The sequence below is a fragment of the Pelecanus crispus genome, chromosome 2 (genome assembly GCF_030463565.1).
Source record: "Pelecanus crispus isolate bPelCri1 chromosome 2, bPelCri1.pri, whole genome shotgun sequence".
Lineage (NCBI taxonomy): Eukaryota > Metazoa > Chordata > Aves > Pelecaniformes > Pelecanidae > Pelecanus > Pelecanus crispus.
This window is the reverse complement of record NC_134644.1, coordinates 73,031,210-73,054,348: the sequence shown is the minus strand read 5'-3', so window position 1 is coordinate 73,054,348 and position 23,139 is coordinate 73,031,210. Positions and strand designations below refer to the sequence as shown.

Sequence of the window (23,139 nt, the reverse complement as noted above, 5' to 3'; positions counted from 1 at the left end):
CAGGAGCAGTATGTAAAGCCCAGCTGCCCTGTAAAATCCAGCAGACCCGAACACCTCCCCTCACAAGTGTGAGAGATCTCACACCCGCTCACCCGTTTTCACATTAGACATTTGTCATTAATAATGCCAGGCAGTGACACAAAGCAGTTTGTTTATTCAGATCAACCGTTTAATCCCATCTCGCCTTCAAAATAAATTACCAAATAAAATTTTCCATGAACTATGCTCTAAATCATGAGGTGGTCACAGGACAAAAACTTCCCACCAGACAAAAGGAAAAAAAACATTTTTTTGAAACTTGTTTTTGTTTCACCAATTTGTTTCTTCCCCAAACGTTAGGATTCAGCAAAATTTTAATCTGACACAAAAATCAGAATGCAGATTGTTTGCTCAATCACATGTCAATTAAATGATCATAAAGCAATACTAATACTTTAACAAGGGAATTGCTCCTACAAAATCCTGATAAAAACATTCCTGGAAAATAGTCATTTCTAAAAAATGTTTTAGTTGGTTTTGATGTGTCGTACCAGCCTGTTTTATTAGGGTAAGTGGATTTTTAAAAAATTAAATAAAAAAACCTGACACAGCATTTTGCAGCAGGTTATCTCAATGCACAACCACCTCTTAGAAATTAAGCCTCCCAACATTCCTGTAAGCAAAGGACTTCACAAGCAGGGAAACTTGCATCAACAGGCTAAGTCACCTGACAAGATCATACAAGGACTCGGTCTTAACTCTTGTGATGATCATAGCACATCACAACATTTTGCACAGAATGATTCATTATGAGTATAATAATAACTGTTCAGGTTTCACATTAGCGTTACCCTGCTGAAAAGTAACCCCTCCACAAGACAGGATGTTTTTGAGTAGAACAGTCTGATCCATTACAAACCTTTTTCAGATTTAACCCATAACTGTGAGCTTTAAAATGCTAAACCTGCACGGCTCCTCAGTTATTTTGATACTGAAATGGAAGTGCTGCATCACTCTAAAACTGCAAAATAAGGCTGATGTAGCAATGAGCACCAGCTGCGTCATTAGAGAAGCACAACTCTACAGATCACAAGGTGTATGTCGCTTCTTTTACTCTAAAGAGGGGTTTTTTTGTTGTTGTTTTGTTTTTACTTGGCTTTAGATTTTGGCCTAGCCAGTTGTCAGTGCTCCCAGACACCTATTCCCAAGGGACTCATCTTGCCCTCATTACCAGCAGGTGTCACATTGAAGGATGTGAAATACCCTCGCTGCCGAGCTCAGGCTGCAGTCCCAGCTCTGGGGATTGCCGGGGAAAGCCCCGCTCCTGCTTCTCCCTGCCGGGGCAGAAGTCAGCGCCAGCACCTTGAGCAACCCCATGTCCGTAGTTTTCTACTTTCACCATCATTCTCCATAGCTAAGAGATTAAACGCTTCCCCTGCCAGCTGCCCACAGCGCCAGGCTATGAGGCAGCTGGTCTAACTCTTTTCTAGCTGCTTCCTGTCCCTCTAATCACAAGATCACTGATTAATAATTGTATATTTCTGTAAAAGAGCAAAAATGTCTTTCTGTGTGAAAAAGTTTAAATATATAAAAACACTTCATAAAATATTTATTTAAAAAAAGAAAATGCCCCATGAGCCTGTAAACATTGCCAGTAAAATCTCTGTTAACTGGAATAATTTGAAATACAGTCATACAGGCTCTTTCCTGCCCTTTCCAGTAAGATTTTAAGATAACCAATAGAAATTTCACTTGTCTGTCTTCTACTTCAACCCTCATCCCACCCGTTTTCCTTCTTGTTTGTTTGTTTCCAATGACAGTTCGATTTCCCAATGTTGGCAATTTTCTTCAGAGGCATCATTTGTCTTTGCTTTTAACAGAGTTCTGCATGGCCTGATTCTGAGGCTTTCTTACGGAGTGGGCTTGAGGTTTGATTGGTAACACAAGCAACACCAGGATGCTTATAATGTGCATGTGAAAATACATAGACCTGGGAACAAAAGCAGAAAGAGAATATTACATTTTTTTGGTAATAACATGAATTGTGCAACCTCAGTAAGTCCATGCAGAATTTAGAGCTACAGGATGAATGCAGAAAGTATGAACCTGACCTAGAAAGCACAAAATACACCCTTGAATTTCACACAGCTTATACATGTGGTAACTGCTGGCATTGATGAAAATGATGCCATGGATGTTAACGAGGCAAGGAGTCAAACAGCAAACTCCAGAATCCATCTGACAACTCAGATAAACCCATGTAACTCAAGCCTAGACTTATTGAGCCCATCTCTCTTTTAGTGTTAGAGTATACAAGGCTATATTATGAAGAAACATCCTTCATACTTAAGACATAAAACTTGTACAAATTTTAAAAAAATCTTAAGAAGTGACAGAAAGAAAAAAATTCATTCCAAGTGCTGAGATCTGAAATAAATCAGAACACTCAGCTTTTAACTGGGGAAGGTCAGATAATGATGTTTACAGAAGGGTTGTGTTTTTGAAGGCAACTACTCAGAGATATCTGTACTTGATATCTTATTAAATATCAAATACTTTTATCTCAAATAATTCAGTACACACACAGAAATAAAAAATACTTAAGCCAATTACATGAGGCTCTGGCAGCTTGGGGAGGATGATGTTTGGGAGCAATACGGTGCAGCTCTTAACCACAGGGATGCACCTTCCTATGGTCTCATCTATGCTTCTTACCATAGTTCTTAATAGCCTTGTAAGGTGCTTAAGATGACTGGGAGGTGTGCAGTGCTCAAAAAATTCAGGCTGTTGTCCAAAGGCCTACAATTTCCTTGCTTAACAGTCTCTCAGTTTAAGTGTTAACTATATTCAAAGTCACTAGGACAAAAAACATGAAGGTGATGACCCAACTTGAGGCGAGGGTGGGAAATCATTTTCTTTGTTCAGAACTTTGGTGAAAGTAACATTTTTGCCTTCATGGATGCTGGCATAGGGCTAAAAAGTTCTTTATACTTTTTTTTTTTTCTGTAGTTTTGATGTTAGCCATGTAATCTCACAGAATGACATTAGTAGTTACTACATGGAATGGCCTTTTGTGGCACAAAGAGAACCAACTTCACTCACAGGGCAAATTTATAAACAAGTTTAATATTTTAGTCTATTCTCTCCTTTTTTGTTCTGATTGCTGTTTGCTATTTTTTTCTGGAAAGAGAGAAAAGTTGTATATTAACAAGGTGCTTGGGAAAGCATCTTACCAAAACTAAGAAAGATTTGGAGCAATTTTTTACGGTAAGTTTCTGTGTTGAAATCAAATGCTTCAAGAAACAGGAATTCAACCCCCTTCAAACAGACTTACTGACAGCAGCTATCTTGATTACCAGTTTTACGTCTTTAATATTAGAGGAGGAATCTGTCTGTCTTTTTAACCAAAACCTGTTATTCTATGTTGATAGTTCACTGTAGAATGAAAGAACAGTAAAGCAACATAGTCCAGTCTCCCTTTTCAAATTATTTTCTCAATTTCTCTATTTCAAATCATTTTTATTAGAGTATATCCAATATACCTTGCAACACCAGTGTTTTCTTATTTTTAGGGAACCTAGGGAAGTAGTTGCTTCCTATGGAAGGATTCAAAAAGAAACGCATATTCGTTTCAAGAAGTAATTCTCTGCCAGGCACCCACCTTATCTCCTGCTGACCAATCACATCTCCTGTTCTACTCATTTGGCAGCTGGAAACCTGGTCTTTTCTCATCGAGTCCTTCCTACTGCCAACTCACGTTATTCTTAACCTCTCCAGCCTTCGCCACTGTTAATGGTTGAGACTTGACTGTTTTGCAAAAGGAATCTGAATACGTGAAAAGTCACATAAGGACACAGAAAGACTGAGAAGTAGAAGAGAAGCGCTCTGCCTTGGCATTATTATTATCTCATTAAGTTATGGGAGTGCAAAAATCACCCCTTACACATTATTAAGCATCCTGTTTGAACTCCTGTCAAATTTCATGAAATGCCAACTGCCTTTCAGTGTGGTTTGTGTTATTTAACAAAAGCCTGTGCCAGTCTGGAGAATAATATTCAAGAAGAGAGAACTTACTTGTAAAACTTAATCGTGGGCTCAACAGCCAGCATAACAAATGGTGCAACAGTATAGCACACGGCCAGTTGAGTGACAACCCAGGTAACAACGTCATAGGCTATCTTGAGAGGCACTGACGAGAGGAAGTAATGTCTGCAATTGTTTCTTATCTGCAGGTCAGGGAAAAGTAAACAGAAATTTATATAAATTCATTTCTTAGGCGAAGGCACACAGACACATTGCAGTGTATGACTCTCCACTTATCATCAGCATTAGTATTACAGAAAAGTTTGTACACCAGTTAGAAAGCACCAATAGTAGGAAGGACGACAGAAGTGTACTGACTGGCATATCTCAGATCCCACAGTTAACCAGTGGCAAACAGAGAAGTGTCCCCCAGTTTCCTCTGTCATAATCATAGGAGCAGACTTCCACGCTGGGTATCTGGTACAATATCTTTGGGGAGGGGAGTTATGATTTGATCTTCCTCCCTGCTGGTTTTGATTTATTACTGGTTCTCAATGGTGAAACAAAGTTACTTTAGATGAACAAATAGGTGTTTATACCTGCAAGCCTGTTCTGTTCTCTGTAGATTTTGGTTTAGCTTCACATCTATGAAATCCTCATAAATGAGAGGCAAAGCACATGTTAAGACTGCATACTCAGCAACCTGCTCTAGCCATGGCAGTTAATACTGATCAGTAGTTTAATTCACCTTTCAAATTGACCTGGTTGCTTATGCCATAGTCAAACTCTGAAAGACAATGGTGGTGCTTCCCGGCTCTGCACAACTGGCTGGCTCAGCCCGAAAGATCAGCAGTGATAAATTTAACAACAGTGAGACACGACATCTGTTCTGTCTTCGGTGACTCTACTCAAGACGAGGCCCATAAACACAGAGACTAGTTAACTGCATCAATTACATCCACATGAAAGAGTTCCAAGTTTGGGCTGATGCTCAAACTGTAACAGCTTCCTGTGAAAGACTGGGCCCAGAGCCGGTTACATGCCAGCTTATAGGCAACATGACCTAGCAGAGGTCTGGAGTCAAGCTTAACCTTGAATCCCAAGCTAATTTGACTGCACTGACATAGCTGGCAGCACTACCAACTGTACACCCACAAGCGACATTTCCTCTGACAGCCAGGGACAGCACTGCAACGTGGGCAGAACCAGTGCTGATTATAACTGCCGGGGGTACTTTGTGACTAGCATCAATGCAGAACAAAATTTCAGTGAACACCAAGCCCACAAAGGTATGGAAGAGGGCTCACAGCAGGGACGGGCTGCTTGACCCTGTCAGGGTGGTCCCTGCAGTTGACAGCTGGATAGTATCTAGCATGGGCCTTAGAAGAGAAATGAAAGGTACATACTGCTCTGGCTGCGAGTGTGATAAGGATTCCAGTGAGAAATGTAAAATAATATCCAGGATAGATACCATGCCACAGGGCCGACAGGATAAACGTTAAAGCCGTAGGGTACCAAGGAGCTCTGTCATAGCAAACACTGCAAAGACAAAAAAATGAAACAAGAAGAGGCTGAATACAACTAACAATGGACACCACTTCAAATCCTTCTCTGTTTTGAAGGTCTTACTCTGCTTTTTAATGGTCTTATCTTGCCTCCGTTACAGATGAGGGCATGAGGCACTCTGCCTTCATTTAGATGGAGGGTTAGATGGAAAGAGAAAGCACGCTTTTATGCACTGACTATCCAAAGAGTGCCTGTACAAATATTCCCAGTGCTCAAAGCATTTAAATAAGTAACAGGGGAAACAGCAGGCAAGACTTCTCTTTCACCTTTATACCTCTATCTGAAATCACACACTGCCCTTCAAAACTCTGACGGCAGGTCAAGAGCCAGTCGAAGCACAAAGAGACGTGACCCCACCCTTCACTGGTGAACAGAGATATTTTTAGGTACTATCATCTGGCAGATGCTGGGAAGAACAGGGAGTGTTGTAAGCTCTGCCAAAACAGGGGATTCCTGCTAACTTTAGCAGCCCAAAATCTTACTCCAAAGACACAAGTGAATGATACCAGTTCAAGAACACACTAACTGGTCTATTTGGCTATCTGAGGTTTAACTGAAATGCTGTGTTCTGAAGCAACAAGTCAAGATAATGCACTTCTTACCAGGAACATAATTTGAATCATGAAAAATAGTAGATATTGACTTTTAAGTTGTATGTATTTAACAATAAAAATAGTTACAACAGCCGCAATAAATCTGTGCCTGCATTTCAGACACCACATTGACTGTACGCTGAGCTTGAATCATGCCAAAAAGTGTAACGAGTAACAGGAGACAGTTCAATCTACAAAATTTGGACTTATGCTAGTATTTATATGTGCCTTAACAGTCATGTGTTTAAAACGGATCCTCTCAGTGCTAAGAGGTCTCTTCTCCATATCCTAAACAGGGACTCCCTAGCAAGCATCCTCTGGTAACTCCAAACCAGCCTACACTGTGGCTCTGAAGATTTCGACTTCTCTCCAGTTCTAGCTGAACTGGATCCCAGTGACACAAGGCTTGCCTCCAGTAGTAGTACACACGGGAAACATAACATAGCAAAGTGAAACAGTACAGCAAGAATAATGGAGGCAAACAGCAGCCTAAAAGATGCCATCAGAATGCTATTACTTTTTATTATGGAAGATCTGAACAGTTCGTTTATGGCTTTGCTGCTCATATATAAAATGTGGGCATTTTACATTCGCAGCAATAAAACTTTACAGCACCAAATACCCTTGTATTCCACCAGCTGTTACAGACACAGAAAATAAAGACAGACAAGAGGCTATACATTTAGGAGATTCACCAGTCAGTGTTCTTCCAGGCCATCTAGAGTTTTGGGGTCTCACAAGCACGTTACAGTTCCATTACTCTTACCATTTTAGCCAGGCAGCTGTCTGAATGTTCCAGTTTTCAATGTACATTTTAAAACTTGTTGCAGTCTAAGAAAGAAGTTCACATGAAATGTTAGCACTGAAACCTGTAAAATAATACTTGCATTTTAAATTAGAGAGGTGATACATGGAAAATATTAATTCTAGTAGCTAACTGTTATGAAGACTGTGCCACAGTCCATCATTATGATGCTATGATTATACTACCGTGTTTTGGGAGGGACATTAACTAGGCTGATTGCTCACTGTTAACATTTGGCACTTGCTGTGAAATCTCACTTTGTTTTGTAAAATTAAATACAGTGTTTGGTTATTTTTCAAATTACAGGAAATCTGAAAAGCTTTCTTGTTTTAAATGCTTGGGCTTCCCTTCAGTTCATAAACAGCTTCATTTTTGGAAGAGATATCTTGCCACCCATTACGCAGTCTTCACTTCCCTAGAGTGTTATTAAAACAAAATTACAAAAACTGGAAGAAATGCATTATTATTTGGAGAAGGAAGGGGGAAGACTGAAAAACAAAGACAAAAAAATTTAGGATTAAATTTACAAGCCAATTCTCAGCCCACTGCCCAGCTTGAGAAACAAGAGTGGACTCCAGGGTCCTGGGAGAGCCACCTGTACCCCCTTCACAGCACCAGTTCTCCCAGCTTTAGGGCACTGCTGGACTCTGTTCAGCATCAGCTCCCCTAATCCTTGTCAACTTCACGCGGTTACCCATCCCCGCTTCCCCATGTTCCTTGCTTGCTGACAGAAAGCTCTGAGGACCTCCTCACCAAGCAGGGACATGATTCAGTGACACCACATTATTTTCCCATATCAACTGAACGGAAGGACACTGTGAAAAGATGGATTAAAGGCAAAGGTTTCCAAAGGGAATATGCAGATATTTTTGCAAGTCCACGCAGGATCCTGTGAAGGCTCGCACTTCATCCTCTGTGTTTAAAGAGTTAAAATGATTAGCAATTCCCAGTGCAGTACTGCCACATTTTAATTGCATTACTGCACCAAGAGAAGCCAAGAAAAATATAATTTCTCTTCCAACTAATATTGTCACTCTCTTTTGGCATCCTTTAAGTTCCCCTGTTACATTACCAAGAGAGAAAGTAGTCATTGGCTGTCAAAATACACATGCTGCCAAGGCTTTCTTCAAGTCCCCCACATGTGTTTAGCCCCCATCCCATTTTAATGCCCTCACAGCTCCTGCCACGTGTTTACCTTTACTACAGATCAGGTCATTTCCTAGCCACATTTAGCACTCAGGTTCCCAGCTCTTAAGCAATTTTACATATGCAGGTGGCCATACCTGCTGAAAACGCACTGTACAATCACACTTAAACTTCAACTCCCAGAATTGTTGCTCGTGCATAAAGTGACAATTCGAGGCTTACCCAAAGTAATGGTCTCTGTAGCCTCTCTTTTTCTCATTGCACACATGACCAAATCAATGGAGAGCACTCTGTTTTATGCTCCTGGAAATAATTTCTCCACCCTGATCTCTATTGCCCATGTAACCAGTAAAGGAAAAAAGTTTTGAGGGGTCTACAGTTCAGTGGGTAGAGAGGAACAGAGACTCTTGTTTCCTTAATTTGGCTTGACTAAAGGGCATGGCCTGCACTTCACTTTCCTCATTCAAGCAGAAACAGCCTCAGCCCATCAAGGTAGGAATCATGTCCTGCCCCTAAACTGAATCAGATTCAAGATCTCAGAGTGGTATCTAGGGTGCTGTCATCATTCAGGAGTACAAAGCATTTCTGGGCTGTGTATTCTGTACCGCTCAAGGACAGATGCACACTGAGGATTAATTAAGGTTAAAAATAAAAAAAAAAGGACAGGGAAAGGATGTTGAGAAAGAGAATGTATAATGATACTTCTAGTTTTGGCATCTTTCAGTGAAGAATTACAGCAGGGGCTCTTTCATTTTGAGAAGAGCTATTAAAACACATTCACTTAGTCACAGATCATTCGCAATAAAGCACTCAACTTATTTTCATCTCCTTTTCCTTTTAAAATCATAACTACAGAATTACAAGGAGAAGCTCCTCCTATTTCTAAAGAAAATAAGCCTTTAGAGAGCAGTCTCAGACACATAAACATTTTCACATCCCACTGGCATTCATAAAATATTCTTCGGGGCAAACAAATTACATTGGCCATCTTTTGCATCAGAGAAACAAATATAAATAGCTTACAAAAGACTAATGGATATTAAAAGTACACTACAGTCACAAGAAACATGTGTGACAGATGTTTTGAGAAACAGCGTGGTTTGCTGGATGGAGCTCTAGATCAGCAGCTATCTAAGCTCTATGTGGTCCTGCCAGTTCCCATTCAGATTGCTCAGTTTGTTATCTCTCCCACCCTTGCTTTTCTCCATTTACAAGAGGCACTCCAGGCATGGGCAGGGACCCAGCCTTGCAAGTGTCTGTGCAATGTCTACTCGTGGTGGCCTCTTTCACTACCACCACCCATCTCAACTGGGTTACAAAAGTGGAGGACTGTTAGAAGTAAATAAACAGAATACACCACAGATGGTGCAGAATCATAGCTGCAAGCAATTTATTGACCCACTGAACTCAGCCACAATCTACGGTAATTGACTGCTCATTTATTAAACATCTGATTAATCATTTATTAGCCCTCTATAAACTATTTAGAAATGCAACCTGAATACAGAGAGTAACGAAGGCTGTGTGACAGATGCTTTTTATCTCCCCAACAGATAAGATACAAAACCTCTCCATGTTAAAGAGGGGCAGCCTGGTGGCATGGACTTATTTTCCATCCAGCAAAGCTTCTCCCCATTATCATGCCCATTTCTCTATAATTATGCCAATGCAGCCACTCCTTTAACTCACCTCAATGTTCCAGATATTTAAATTGGACAACAGGTCCCAGCGGAAAGTGCCCCTTTCATCAACTCCACTGAATCCATAACCAGCTGCATTGTTGACTGCATCTGCTGCAATGTCAAAGCAAAACTGGTCAAATCAGACTGCTGGAGGAGCCGTGTTTTCTTACAAGTTGGTATGACACAAAAAAAAAAAAAATTCGAGCCAGCTTTATAGCTATTAGCATCCTCTCTTTCAAAGAGAAGCTTTTTCCTCTTGGCAAAGGGGCATTGCTATAACGCAACACAAGAGCCATTTCCTCATGAGGAAAGACTAGCTACTCCTTGAGCAGAAGAAATAAAATAATAAAATAACAATTAACAATGGATAGAAATAACTTTTCCCATTATTTTTCCTCTATTATCAATCTGAGATAGATATACAAGAATTGCCATAAAACGAATTAGCATTTTCCTCAAAAGGATACCTGGATGTCACAGCATTTTCCAGAATTCAGAAAAACTGTAGTGTCTCAAAGACACACCATTCCTATTGACTTCCAACATGGTTGTTTAATTAAGACTTTCATTCAGACTTCTGCAGACAAAGCCTTTTGCTAATCCTGTTGCTCAGTGGCTCCCTCAGTACCTCAACATCTCTACAATCACATATTGAGTAACTTCAATTACAGACTTAACTACTTCAAGTGCAAATGAAAGCTTGGGTAACGGTAGGCATTTCACATGCTGCACTCTTGCTCTTTCCCAGGGTGCCGGTCAACTGCCTCCCCTCTCAGCCTTGCCTGGGAGCCATCTCATCACTGGGTCTCAAGATCCTGCTTTTAACACACCCCTGCCAGAAATCCTCCCTTGGAGTGCTAAGAAAATAGAAGGGATTCGTTATCTCTGGATCACTAGATGCAGTCAACACTGAGGATTATTGGAAGAAAAAGGAAAGTGAAAATAAGGTAAGGCTTTTCCTTCTAGATCATGTACAAAACACAAGCCTGGTTAAGTTATGCTTTAAAAAGGTCAGCATATCTTTCCCAAGAATGAAAACTGATTTTGCTTTGTAAGTTCTACGACTACAGGCACAAGCTCATGGAGGAATCCCAAAGCACAAAACCAGGGAGAGAACCTAACTAAAAGCAACAAGACTAACAATAAATAAATAAATAAATGAGCAACCTTCTCTAACCTGAAACTTTCAGTTTTATTTTCCACTTTACTAAATGAGCTAGATTTTACTGATTGAAAGGTTGGTCTCCAGGTTTTTAATTCTCTCCCTGTTTAAAAAAAACCAAAAAACAAAACCCCCCAAAATCGCCAAACAACAACCCTGCCTGAAATTGGCCCACAGGACCCTGCCCAATTGCAGAGACTGGAGCTTCGTGTAACTGTCACCTCAGAGAAGGCGGGCTGCTGGATTTGCTCCTCCTTGCTCTAAGGGTGGCAAGGACCACTTAGTGTTTGTTTGCCAAAAGCAAGAAACCAGAAATCCAGGGACATGACAATACAGCAGACCCATCAGCCTCTTGCCTCCTGAGCTGCTGTCTGCAGACCAAGGTGTGAAGCACAGAAGAATTGCAATTGTCCACCCTCAAATTGCTCATGAAACCCCAACCTCCGCAAAGCCCAGCAGAGGTTTCCCTGCTGATTTGAACAGCTCTGGCATTATCACTTTCACAGCTCCTTGGATGCAGGTGCTTAGTCCTGAACCGGTTTCATCAACAGCTCTGAGTTTGCAGCCACATTCCCATGACTATTGTTAATGCAGCAAGAAGCCGCCTTTCCACGGATCTGGAGGAATTCAGCAGCACGGCTCTTGCACAATACGGTGACTGTCCTTTTCTGAGAACAGGAAGCGCTTATTGGCTGTTTCAGCAGGCACTTTAAAGCCCTGGGCCATGCCACCAGGAGCTAAACTGGGAAAGGATAAAGTGTCTGCTGTTCTGCTGCCTGGATTTGTAATGCGAATAATAGAGGCCTCACCCTCCAGTATGCAAAGCATGCCTTTCTCGAAACCCCTCATTTGTAAGGCACCTCTACAGCCTCTACAGCTTAGTCATGTCACAAATCCAAGTTCCATTTATCTCTTTGATAACGGACTTTTAGTTAACTATAATGCCAGAAAAAAATGGAGGCAACAATTTAACATTGGATCCCACAAAAATAAGTTTCTGAGCAAGCAATTCTTGGTCCCAAAGCCTTTCCCATCCCACACATGCCAGTCCTGGCTGTCTTCCCTCGATCTGTCAGTTTTATTCCCAGCAGTTTAATCACAGCCTCACAATGAATTTCCTTGGCTCTTTCCATCCCATCTCAACGACACTCTTCTCAGTTTCAGGTGTACGCATTGCTGGCTGGGCTTTCAGGATCTCCCCTACACACAAAGTCTTGTAATACCAGCAAGAAAATTGAGTGTCTCAATTTTCATCCTGGCCTAGAAGGATTTGACTCCTGACACATAGATGGGAAAGGCGACTTCTAAAAGGAAGAAGGTAAAATACAAAAAGATTATTTTGACCACCAGTCTAACTGGGTCCCAATAAAAGAAATTTGCTTCTTTCTATAATGAGCCCTCTTCCTTCTCTTCGCCTTTTCCTTGCAGAGAATATTGGGTCCTTCCCATCACCTCCTTCATTCCCCACCTTCCCCATGGTTCTCCAATCCTTTCTCTTGACCGCTCAAAGCTAACATGTGTACAGGACTACACAGTGCCTTAGAGGCAAAGCCTAACTTCAGCCCCCCAACAAGCACTACAGCTTTCTAATACAGAGGCATGTGCTAAAGATGCCACACAGGAGGAGAGAGGTGTCTTTGCATTATAACATACTTGTAAAGCCTGAGCCAGTGTGACCAATTTTAACCTCCAAACCCCACCGATACAAGCAGCAAATTATGAACAAAGCATAAAAGTCAAGGTTTAGAGGAGGCAAACTTTTTTCCCTAAGAATTCCTGTAAAAAATTTTTGGGGTACAATTACAAAGTTTTAAGTAAGAGGAAATTGTTACGTTGACTTTACTGGCAAGAAGCTGAAAAGCAGATTTAGTTCCAGAGGCAGGGGATGTCAGACGAGCTAGAAAAGATTTTATGCACTTTTTTCAAAAACGTTTGACATCTCCCCACTTCAGTGGGGTCCAGTGCCTACAGGAACACATGTACATCTCCCATGGGAACTACAGGTGTAGGGACTAATTTATCACCCCCTCCATGTTTCAGATCCCCTCCCCATCTATGAACTTATTTGTTACCTGCAAAAATAAGTGATGTAGCCAGACTTACCCAACGTCCACGCAAAGTAATACTTTGGTTTTGCTGCCTGTGTTACAACATACAGGTAACCAAGTCTTGACAAGAAAGGTGTTTTATCAAGAAATTCATTATCAATAATATATGCCATAGGAAAGTTCTTGGTTAGCGTCAAGAATAAAATGAGAGATACTAGTGTGATACACAGCTTGTACATCACTGCTCCCTAAAAAGCACAAACAACAATGAAACATTCATTAGAAACATTTGCTTAAGGGGGAGGGGGGAAAAAAAAAAAAAAAAGCAGTACTCATGACATACAAAAATGAAGTGCTTCAAGAACTAATAAAGTTAGCAGTGACAAAGTTGATAATAATTAATTTAGAAGAGGTAACAAAGAAAAGGCTATAGTCAAGGCTTTGGTTTAATTTGTTTTACTGAACTACCTATAGATAGGTACAAAGGACAATTAGAAGTCAAAATTGGTGATGAACTTCACAAGAGACTCCTACATCAGTTAGTGAAGGTCCTAAAATGAGAAAGAAAACAAACAAAAAACCAAACCCTACAATGTAAAGGAGAAATCTTCCCTATATGGACTGTCATCTCCTGGAACTAATGACCGGATTCCTCCTGGAAGCCAAAACCATCGGTATTCAGTACAATAGCAGGTCTTATTGCCCAGCTACCATCCAGAGATCTTGCTAAAAATCACTTGTCTTAGCCTATATCATGGGAAGGTAGGCATGCTATCTGCTACACCATACTGTTTTCTATTACCGCTCCCTAGCTTTCTATATACTAATATTATTGACAGTCATGTCAGTAGCTAGGAGCTTGATTTCAAATACACATCAGGAGTAAACTCTCCTTGATACAGTCATAATTAAAAAGGTAAATCTGGCACTTGGGTACCATGTAAAAATTGCCTCATGTTCTCAAAAGTCTAATAAAGGTGCAACATACTATTGAAACAAAAACGCATTTTTTGATCCCAAGTACTCTTTTTATATCATATATATATGAAGAATATTCAGGAATAAATTAATGTGCAATTATCTGTAAATAGTTACAACGCAAATTTTAATATTCTCTGCTGACGTGCATCTAACAGAATACAGGCCTTATTCTAACCTCAGACTAATGTAAATGAGAAGTAACACCACTGAAGTCAGTAGAAATACAACTGTGTGCAGTAGGAATCAGGTATGTATAGACACATACTCAATTTCAATGCAGATTCTGCACACGCTCACAAAGCTACACATTTAGTGTTGCCTTAAGGTAAGAGAGAGAAATCTGGTTCTCATGCTATGTTATCCTGCCTTACAAGAAGGTCATTTTATAAGAAGGTCTTAAGTAATATTAAAAAAATATGAAATAAAATTAGTGTTAGTTGTATGTGAAAAATGACCTCCAAGTCATCTTAAAGAGTGAGATTCTCTTGCAAAGCACCTGGACAAGCTACAGTTTCTGATTAGCCATCATTCATGTACTTCTAACATTTCCCACACTATGGGTGAGATTTGCCTTTTTCTTTTTCCTGACATTTCCTCTTCTGTCTGGAGCTGAACTGCAACTCATCATTGTCAGAACCTGCAGACCATTCCCATCGCTGCGCAAAGGACACCCGTTAACCAATGACCCATTTTGCAAGCCAAACGCATTTGGGGAATTCAAGAGGAAGACACTAGCCCCTTCACCCCTGACCCTGTGATAAAAAAAGCAGCCACTTCACAGAAAAAAACCCACTGTAACATTTACTGGGAAGATAATCCAAAAATGGTTTTTCTTCTTAGTTTTTAATTATGAGAATCATGTACAAAGCTGTACCCTCCTGCCCCCTGCAATAAATCTTTGTCATTTTAAAACTTACAGTGGGAGAAGGATCAGGAAGTCTGTCATAACCCTTCTGCTTCCAGTTCACTTCTAATAGTTTCATGTGCACATGCCTCCCTTCAATGAAGGCTATATAATCCTTGTAATTGCTGCAAGGCCCAGCTATGATGCTCATAAAATTGAGAAGATAGCTTAAATACTCCAGTAAAGAAGGTCTTGTCCTGCGAAAATCATCCACACACAACAAAACAAAACAAACAAAACCAAAACAATGTAAAAAACAGCAAAGGCTTCCAATGAATGCTTTTTGTTGTACTGTCTGCCTCAGTCCCCAACTCTCTGCTACCACCCTTCCCTCAGCTGAAAGCTCACTGTATCTGTTTTGGAGAAGATGAAGCACAGCCTCTCTATATCCTGGTGATGTCTGGCAGATGGCAGTCAGAACAAGGGTAACGTGAAGTGCTTAAGGTACAGGTGAATGAATGCTGCTGATTTGAAAAGTTGTAATCTTATTACTAGAAACACTTCAGTTAAAAACAGTCACAAATTAAATACCCACTCTCAAACAAATTGACTTGCACTTTTTAAACAGGCCAGCAGTACCAGGAGTGAGAAGCTGGTAATTGTTTTTGGACATCTGTCCAGCACATCAGGGACCAGTAATGGCTGGCAGACCACAAGCTGGATAACACAAATCTCACCAAGCAGTGCAACGCAGCATCTTGCCTTGTTATGCAAGCCACAGGGCAGGGAGCATTTAAGAGCAGGAGTCTCAGGTCTGAGAGGAGCTCTCACCCACCTTGAAAAATGGGAAGTGTGATGTGAGAGATAGAGGAAGAGAATGAAACGGCACTCTGTCCTACTGTGCAAATAAAGGAAGTAATTGCCTGTATTGCATCATGAACAGGAAAAGGAACTAAAGGGAAAAAACACTTAAGTCAAAAGACAGCTGAAGATGAAAGCCAGAGAGTCCATCCTGTTCGTTATTTCCATTTTGCAAGGGCATATCCCACAAGTTCCTTGGGGGGTTTTACATTAGATGTAAAATGAAGAGGATCCACTGCCCTTGCTATAGATCAGTAGGATGGAAAAGATGCACAGGCCTCTCACTGTTAGTGTAATTTATAAATTGTTGGGCTTCCTTTATTTATGTGGCTGAAAACACCAACATCTAAATTCTGCACTGAGATACACAGAGCTCTCCATAAATGTGCTAACAGTCACCATCCAAGTAAATGCGGAGTCCCCAAAGGAGAACAGAAATGAGGGCACAGTGTTTCAAGACTTTCCTGTCCAAGACACAGATGGACACTCATAAACCAAAACCCACTTAAAATTCTTTCAGACCAAAACAAATTTCTAGCAGAAAAACTAAGCAACAGTTAAACATTTGCTGTTGCCTACTTTTATTCTGAAGAGGAATTAGTTTGAATAAACAGTTAGCTTAGCCAGGATTTTCTGCATTCACCCTGCTGGTTATTGTAGATGTTAATGCCTGAATGCTATGTTCTCTGGTGAAAGCATTTCACAGAAAGATGCAGCAAACACTTTGGGGTAAGGCTCATCTTTCTGTTCTGTAAAATCAAGTCTGTGATTTGGGTTTCTGAGCTCTACAGTAAGACGAAAAATAAAGTCATTAGTTTCAACTTAGATTCTGCACATGGGTGGGTGGGGAGACATGAGCAATGCACAAAGGAATGTACAGAGGATGAGTGAGAAACAAAAACAGACCAAGAACAGAAAGGAAGACAAAAGGCTGTATTACCAAAGGGGATTTAAAACTCCTCAGTTATGACATGTCTGCCACCGACACTTGAGCTATTGGCATGTACTTTTCTATTATGAGCTCATCTGCTGTACAAGAAAAAAAAAAAAAAAGCCTGTTTGGCAAAAATTTGTCTAGAATTAATCATATGGTCACAAGGGCCCAGTACAGTTAAACATTATGCTGTGAGCTTTAAAAAATAGACACAAAGCTATGGGTCACAGCAAAAGTTATATAAGTCTCCCTACAGGATTTTTGCTTTTCAAGAAGTTACTCACTTCTTACTTTTAGAAGCTCATAGACGGATTTTCTAATGGCTGAATCTTCTGCCTTGGAAATGAAGGAAATAATTTCCTTGGCCTGAAACAAACACTTTGTGGTGAAAAGTAGTCATCGTTCTAAGACTAATTCTGTAACACTAATTATTCTTTAAAAAAAAAAAAAAAAAAAAGAGGGAGAGAGAATTCACCTGAATCCAGCACTTGTATTGAGACACAAAATAGAAAAAAAAAAAGGTGCTCAGACACATGATCAACATGCTGTCTTCCTCTGAAAAATGAGAAGACTAGTCACATAACCACATAACATGAAGGACTAGGAGTATTAACATTATGGAGAGAGATAGGAAAAATAAAATTTCAGTGTCCAAAAATAATGGCAAAGAAAAGTAGTACTTGAAGTGTCAGAGTCAAACCAAAATGGATTTTTACTACGCAGTGGTTTGCTGACAGAGGAGGAGTATTCTACTTGGAAAAATAATGTATCACAGATAGGATGAAGACAACAGCCAGAAAGTCCATATAGTACAGTATAACCCTGAATATAAGAGCTGATTCAGCAAAGACTAGTTTTGCTGCATGTGGAGTATATATTTAAGTCAGTAAGATGTTGCCAAGTACTTCAGTGCTTTACTGACCAGCACAGGGTGATAAAGGCAGAAGTCCTGGATTGAAGAAACAGGGAATATAGCAGAGAAGCTATGTTTGTGTAAGGAGAGCATTGACAGCAGCATTACAAAAACAAAACTGTTCAAGCAGATTGAAAAAGCAGGCAGGACTTTTGGCTTATCATGGACTAGAAAGAAGCAGGGAACATTTTCATGGCCAGGCCACTAAGTTGGTCCTGACATTGCAAAGGAAAAAAAAAAAAAAAAAACCAAACCAAAACAACAAACCACAAAAAAAAAAATGCAACCCACAACCAAATCCTAAACTTCTTTGGATTAAATTAAACACAAATCACTAGGCGAATTAGATTCTTACTTTACAGCAAGCCGATTTTGCTCAGCAGTGAGTTCCTCAGCTTGTCGCCCTATTCCTAGAGAGAAGGAAAAGTCACATTAGATCTTTCCAAAAGCCAGACAGTGAAAGCTATCCCCAAAGCCTTATGTTTGCATCCCACAGATAACTTTCTAAAGCCTTAAGCATCAAGATTTCTTTGTCACAGGCAGTTGTAATACAGCTCAATTCCTAACTTTTAGGTCAAGTATATTCATGTTCTACCCTACCTCTTTACCCAGTTCCTTACCTCATTCCCCATTTCTCACCCTTGCTACACTTTCAGGAAGAGCAGCCATAGTATTCCCACACACACAATGCATCTCGCAATGCCACCAACTGGCAGCAACCCCCAGCAGCCTCTACTAACAGTCCTGGGCTAGAAAAACCTCTGTTCCCAGAAGCCGCTGGCTCATTTAAGCACAAGCCTCCTGCTGGCTCCTTGGTGAGAAATGGAGCATTTCACAGCAGGAGGACTGGGCAGTGGAAGAGAAATGGGCTCTCAGGAAGCAGAAGCTCTACGGGTGTGAATGAGCAGCCTGGCTGCCTGCTGCTGGAGCAAGCCTAAACACACACATCAGTAACAATCTGGAATTGTAGAAGCTCCAGACTAGAAGAGTGATCTCCTGTTGAGTGCACGAGACCTTTGGGGTCAGAGGTAGAGCACAGACTCACTGTCCCAGGAAAACTGTGGAAAAATCTTGTATGATGGCCAGCGTGTAAATAGACGTTGCTCGTAGCAAGTATCTCAAAACCTTCACTCTGAAGCTTTAGCTACGCATACTGTGAGGAATCCCACTGGCTTCAGCAGAACAACTCACTGTGGGTTGAGTCACAGCACTCGATGCCGAGCATGCATATATACTTCTTCACAAGATCAGGGGCTTGGCATCAATTAACACTACTCTTCTAAACCTACTGGCCATAATTACCAATGCACACACACAAGACCCATTTCCTAAAAAGACTGCTGATAAGCTGCTCATTTCCATGCTCTCTCAGTTTGTAAATACTGGGAGGGCATGAGTTCCAGGGAAACAATTAAGCACTTAATTGCTTAAAGGGCTGGGTATTTTGTTTGTCTGTTTCCATTGACGGGCAGCTGTGTTAAATTTTTACAAATAGAGATTTGTCACTAATGCTTGAACTGCAAGCTGCCTCCATTTGATCAACTGCTCCATATATGGATGTTCACAATGCAATAATCCTTTTCCACTATCATTAATCTGTAGGATTTCTGTTTTGCTTAAAATGCTCCTGCCTCTGCTGTTATCTTTTCCTTTCTGTCTGTTCATTTACCTTCAATATTCTAGGTGTGCATCTAGGCTGCACATCACTGTGGCACACAGCAATACCTGAGCTGGCTAGCTTAAATAACAGAAGCAGAGAAGCCTCAGCAACATGATTGTCAACGACAAGGTCAATCAGCCGAGCTTCAAGCTGCACCCATTATAGCTAGCTAAAAGCATTACACCCACTTGTGTAAACTTGGCTTGCGAACAATGCCAGACCCTGCAGTCTGTAGTGTGGCCATCACCTAAATCCTAGATCATAACAACTCTATAGCAGCCTACTTGTTTAGCCAACCACAGCTTATAAGGCAATGGGTCTTGGACTATCAGAAATCCACACTGCAACATCAGTAGACATGAGCAGTAACGGTACTGATGACAATTGACATTTCTAGCCTTTGCACTGTACTAGACACGGGCATTTTACTGGGAAATAATAGTGCTCTTTGTCACAGCACAGCACAAGACTGAAGACAATGTTATTTTGCTTGCAGCTGTGCTTCTCCCTGCACTGGGAAAAAGCTATTGAATTCCATCTCTCACAACTCACGGAGTGTATTATCACTGAATATATCAGTGATAGCATATTTTTGTTACATTAACATTAATGACTGAGCCTATGTATCAAACACAACTTTGGATTTTTGAGAATAAAGAACAGCTTCAGAGAGCTTAATGGAGATGCACTGTAGCACCTGAACAGCAGATACTAGTACTAGCTAAAATCCAAATTGGGCCCCAAGGAAGCAGAGCCCCCGAAGGGGAAAACCGTTGTCTTTGTTACAGCAAAAACAGTTTTATCCTAGAGAACTGATCAGAACTTGAAGTGTTTCATTTTCCTCCACAAAGCATTTTTCTTCTTCATTTGGAGCAACTTGCTGAACTACATTCATTCACTCCGTAACTCAACCACAGATTGCGCTGGAGTAAAAAGGCTGTCTTCAGGCCATGGGAAGAGATTCCTTTTCTTACCATCATGTAACTGGCATGCAAGTGTTGTGATCTTCTGTGTAATTATCATCAGCGGGCTATAACAAAGACAGAAACAACAGTTACATGTCTTGTAACACAAATTATCCCCAACTTTCTTACTGAATGTCTTTATCCCTTTAAAAGGCATAACTGTATTAGCAACAAGTAGAAAACATCCAATTAAAACTGAAGGAGGAACTCAGCCATAAGACAATTGCCTGGGTTCAAAACAACCCCACAATAACTTGCACTGGAATTTTTAATTGCTAAGTGGGCACAAAGCCTTATTTTATGTCTCCCCATCCTGCAGCAGTGCAAATCGTAATTCAGAAGAAATCACACCCCTGGGAAATACCAGCTTCTGCAGTCCACTGGGCTTCCTTTCAGGCAAAGACCAAATTCAAGCCCTGTACGATGCAACACTACAATACAGCAATGCTGCTCTAACATTAACTCTGGCTCTTACTGTTACTCTCCTATTGTCTGTCACCTCAGTGCCCTACAAAAATGTCAACTCTGCAGATACACATGCTTATTTCCCCACATGAATAGCCCTATCAATTAGGATTACATGCAAATACCAGAATAGCTGTCAGCACAGCAGAGCTTCCCACTTGCTTCTTGGCCATGCAACTGCCTTGTGCACAGCCTGTCCAAGATGTACTGTCCAACTAGGAGTGTTTGGGCCCATGGGATCTGGAGCCTCCCAAAACTATGAGCTAGCTGTACCTGAGCCACGCTTACAGGCTACAACAACCCAGCAGCTTTAGGGCCAACCTAACAAGCAGTGTAAGAATAGCCACTACGTTCAATAGAGCTGCTTATACTTCCCGTACCCAGCTTTACAGAGCTTCTTAGCACTGTAGGCAAACGTGAGCTGCTGCAGCTAAGGAATAGAAAAAAGGCAAAACTAATCTTGGTGGCATCAGGAGCTGGTCCCCATGAGTGTAAAGGACACAGCCAGGAGCAATCAGAAGTACACAAGAAGAAAGATGGGGTGGAAAACCATGGAGACAACTAACCAGTCCCTCATAGGCAGAGGCTCCAGGTCTAACTGTGGTCCATATACAGCTTCTCAGGGCTATGGAGCCCTAAACACAAAACCTAGTGCTGAACACCTGCAATCTGGTAGGACCCATGGCAGGCAAACCAAGGGACGAGCACCTACTAACACTGCCTCTCCCCATCTCTCTGCCACTGGGGACACCAGCACTGGCTGCCCAGATCTCACGTTACCTATGAGACCTTCACAACCGCAATAGCCAGGAGGTTGTAATGGATGATGAGGATATATCATTATTTTAAAAGCATTAATTGAGATGATTATATGTAAAACCAGTTCCAAAGAAGAGATTTGTCTTCAACGATGATTAATACAATGGATTGTTTCTCGATTTGGTGACAAATTATCAACATAAACCATACAGAGGTTTCTACTTGAACACAAATGATGTCTTCAATATGGAAATTAAAACCCGAGTTTGTGTACATGCTATTTACAGAGTTTGACCAGTATACGGAACTTTTTTAAAGAGATTTAGATGATTACTCCAAATATTATGGTTATTCATTTCAAATATTGTAATATATTTTCTGGAATTCAATGAAAGAAAAAAAGCCGAAGGCTTTTTTTTTTTTTTTTTAGTTCAAGCACTGTATTTTTCCCACTGATTTCTCAAGGTAAGGAGAGAAAAAAAAAAAAAAAAGCAAACGTTATATTCAATGATATCTCTGTCCAAAATAACAGTCAAACACTCATGCTGCAGAGATTTTCAAGAGATTCTGAATCATCCTCGACTAAATTAACCTAAGGGTTACACTCAAATGTAAACCCAATGGCTAAGATGAACTGTTTGCAATCTGATTATCCCACTATGATAAATCAAACTGATTTTCAAGACAAATAATATGCTGAGCATGGTAAACACAAGAATGCTGGAGAAAGACATTCTTTCATTGTAAGTGGCCTTTTTTTTTTAATACTAAATATGGCTGATCTTTTTCAAGAGTCCACATGTAATTCTGCGTGGGTAGAGTAATTTGCATTTTCTACCCAAAAACAAAGAACATGCAATATCAGCCAATTTCTCAATCAGAAACTATTTTTATTGTTTCAGCAGTCTCTATGTGACATGTCAATAACAAAGCTTACACATAAAATCCAGAACAAGCTTAAACACACACACGTCTGGAATACAATCGTAACATAAGGGCTTGTACAGCAGCTCTGCTTGGGTCACCTGGACCACTGATTGCAGCTAAGGAATGGACAAATTCAACAATGACTTTTCACCTTCCAGACAGCTCCAATATTGTGAAATGGTCATTCTAATTTTTATTTCAATTCACCTTTCAAGAAAAGTTATTTATAATCATTTTTCACCATTATCTTCAACATCCTATTTCTCAAAGTAGATTTTCCCATTCAGACAAAATTTAGCTTTGCTTTCAAAGATACATAAATCCCAATCCTTTAAGCATACAAAAAAGCAGATTTTTTTTTAATCCTTAAGAGAGACAGAGGCTGTCACTGAACCAGCAGTTCTACTGCAATAAACACAGATTTTTGTCAGTGTTTGACCTTTTAGCTTTAAGGGTGAGCACTAACACTTGTTTCAAATTGGTTCAATTTGTTGCATATGTTTCTTACGACAAGCACTTTATGCCAATATTGAAGTGGGTAACCTTAAACCTCAGGCTCAGAGCCAAAACCGTATGCCTTTAAGTGCCTAAATTTAGACACTTGGCTTAGAAAATTGGGCCCCCTGCCGCAAGCCAGAGAGAACCAAGATGCAAACAATCCTGATGCGCTGATTAACCAAGGGAAGCAGAAGTGCAGCCTGCACTGAAGTCATCCAATGTATAAACACAGAGAAGAGAGAGGTTCTCTTCGTCTATATTAGGAATTCGTTGCCTCATTGACAGCACATTGTAACCCGGCAGAAGTCGTCAGCCTCTCATGCACTTC

The 23,139-nt window shown here is 40.6% G+C and overlaps 1 protein-coding gene across 1 annotated transcript in view; it reads right to left on the bottom strand.

The window, feature by feature from the left end:
- Positions 1-1,685: 1,685 nt before the first annotated feature.
- MBOAT1 (membrane bound glycerophospholipid O-acyltransferase 1) overlaps positions 1,686-23,139 on the bottom strand; it is a 56,917-nt gene continuing 35,463 nt past the window's right edge. The window contains exons 5-13 of the mRNA XM_075704914.1: positions 20,172-20,227; positions 17,893-17,947; positions 14,903-15,086; positions 13,060-13,252; positions 9,802-9,905; positions 6,928-6,992; positions 5,409-5,541; positions 4,054-4,205; positions 1,686-1,969 (exon numbers count right to left, since the gene is read on the bottom strand). Of these exons, the coding sequence (XP_075561029.1) occupies positions 1,837-1,969; positions 4,054-4,205; positions 5,409-5,541; positions 6,928-6,992; positions 9,802-9,905; positions 13,060-13,252; positions 14,903-15,086; positions 17,893-17,947; positions 20,172-20,227 (1,075 nt within the window). The 3' untranslated portion in view covers positions 1,686-1,836. The remainder of the gene's footprint in view (positions 1,970-4,053; positions 4,206-5,408; positions 5,542-6,927; positions 6,993-9,801; positions 9,906-13,059; positions 13,253-14,902; positions 15,087-17,892; positions 17,948-20,171; positions 20,228-23,139) is intronic.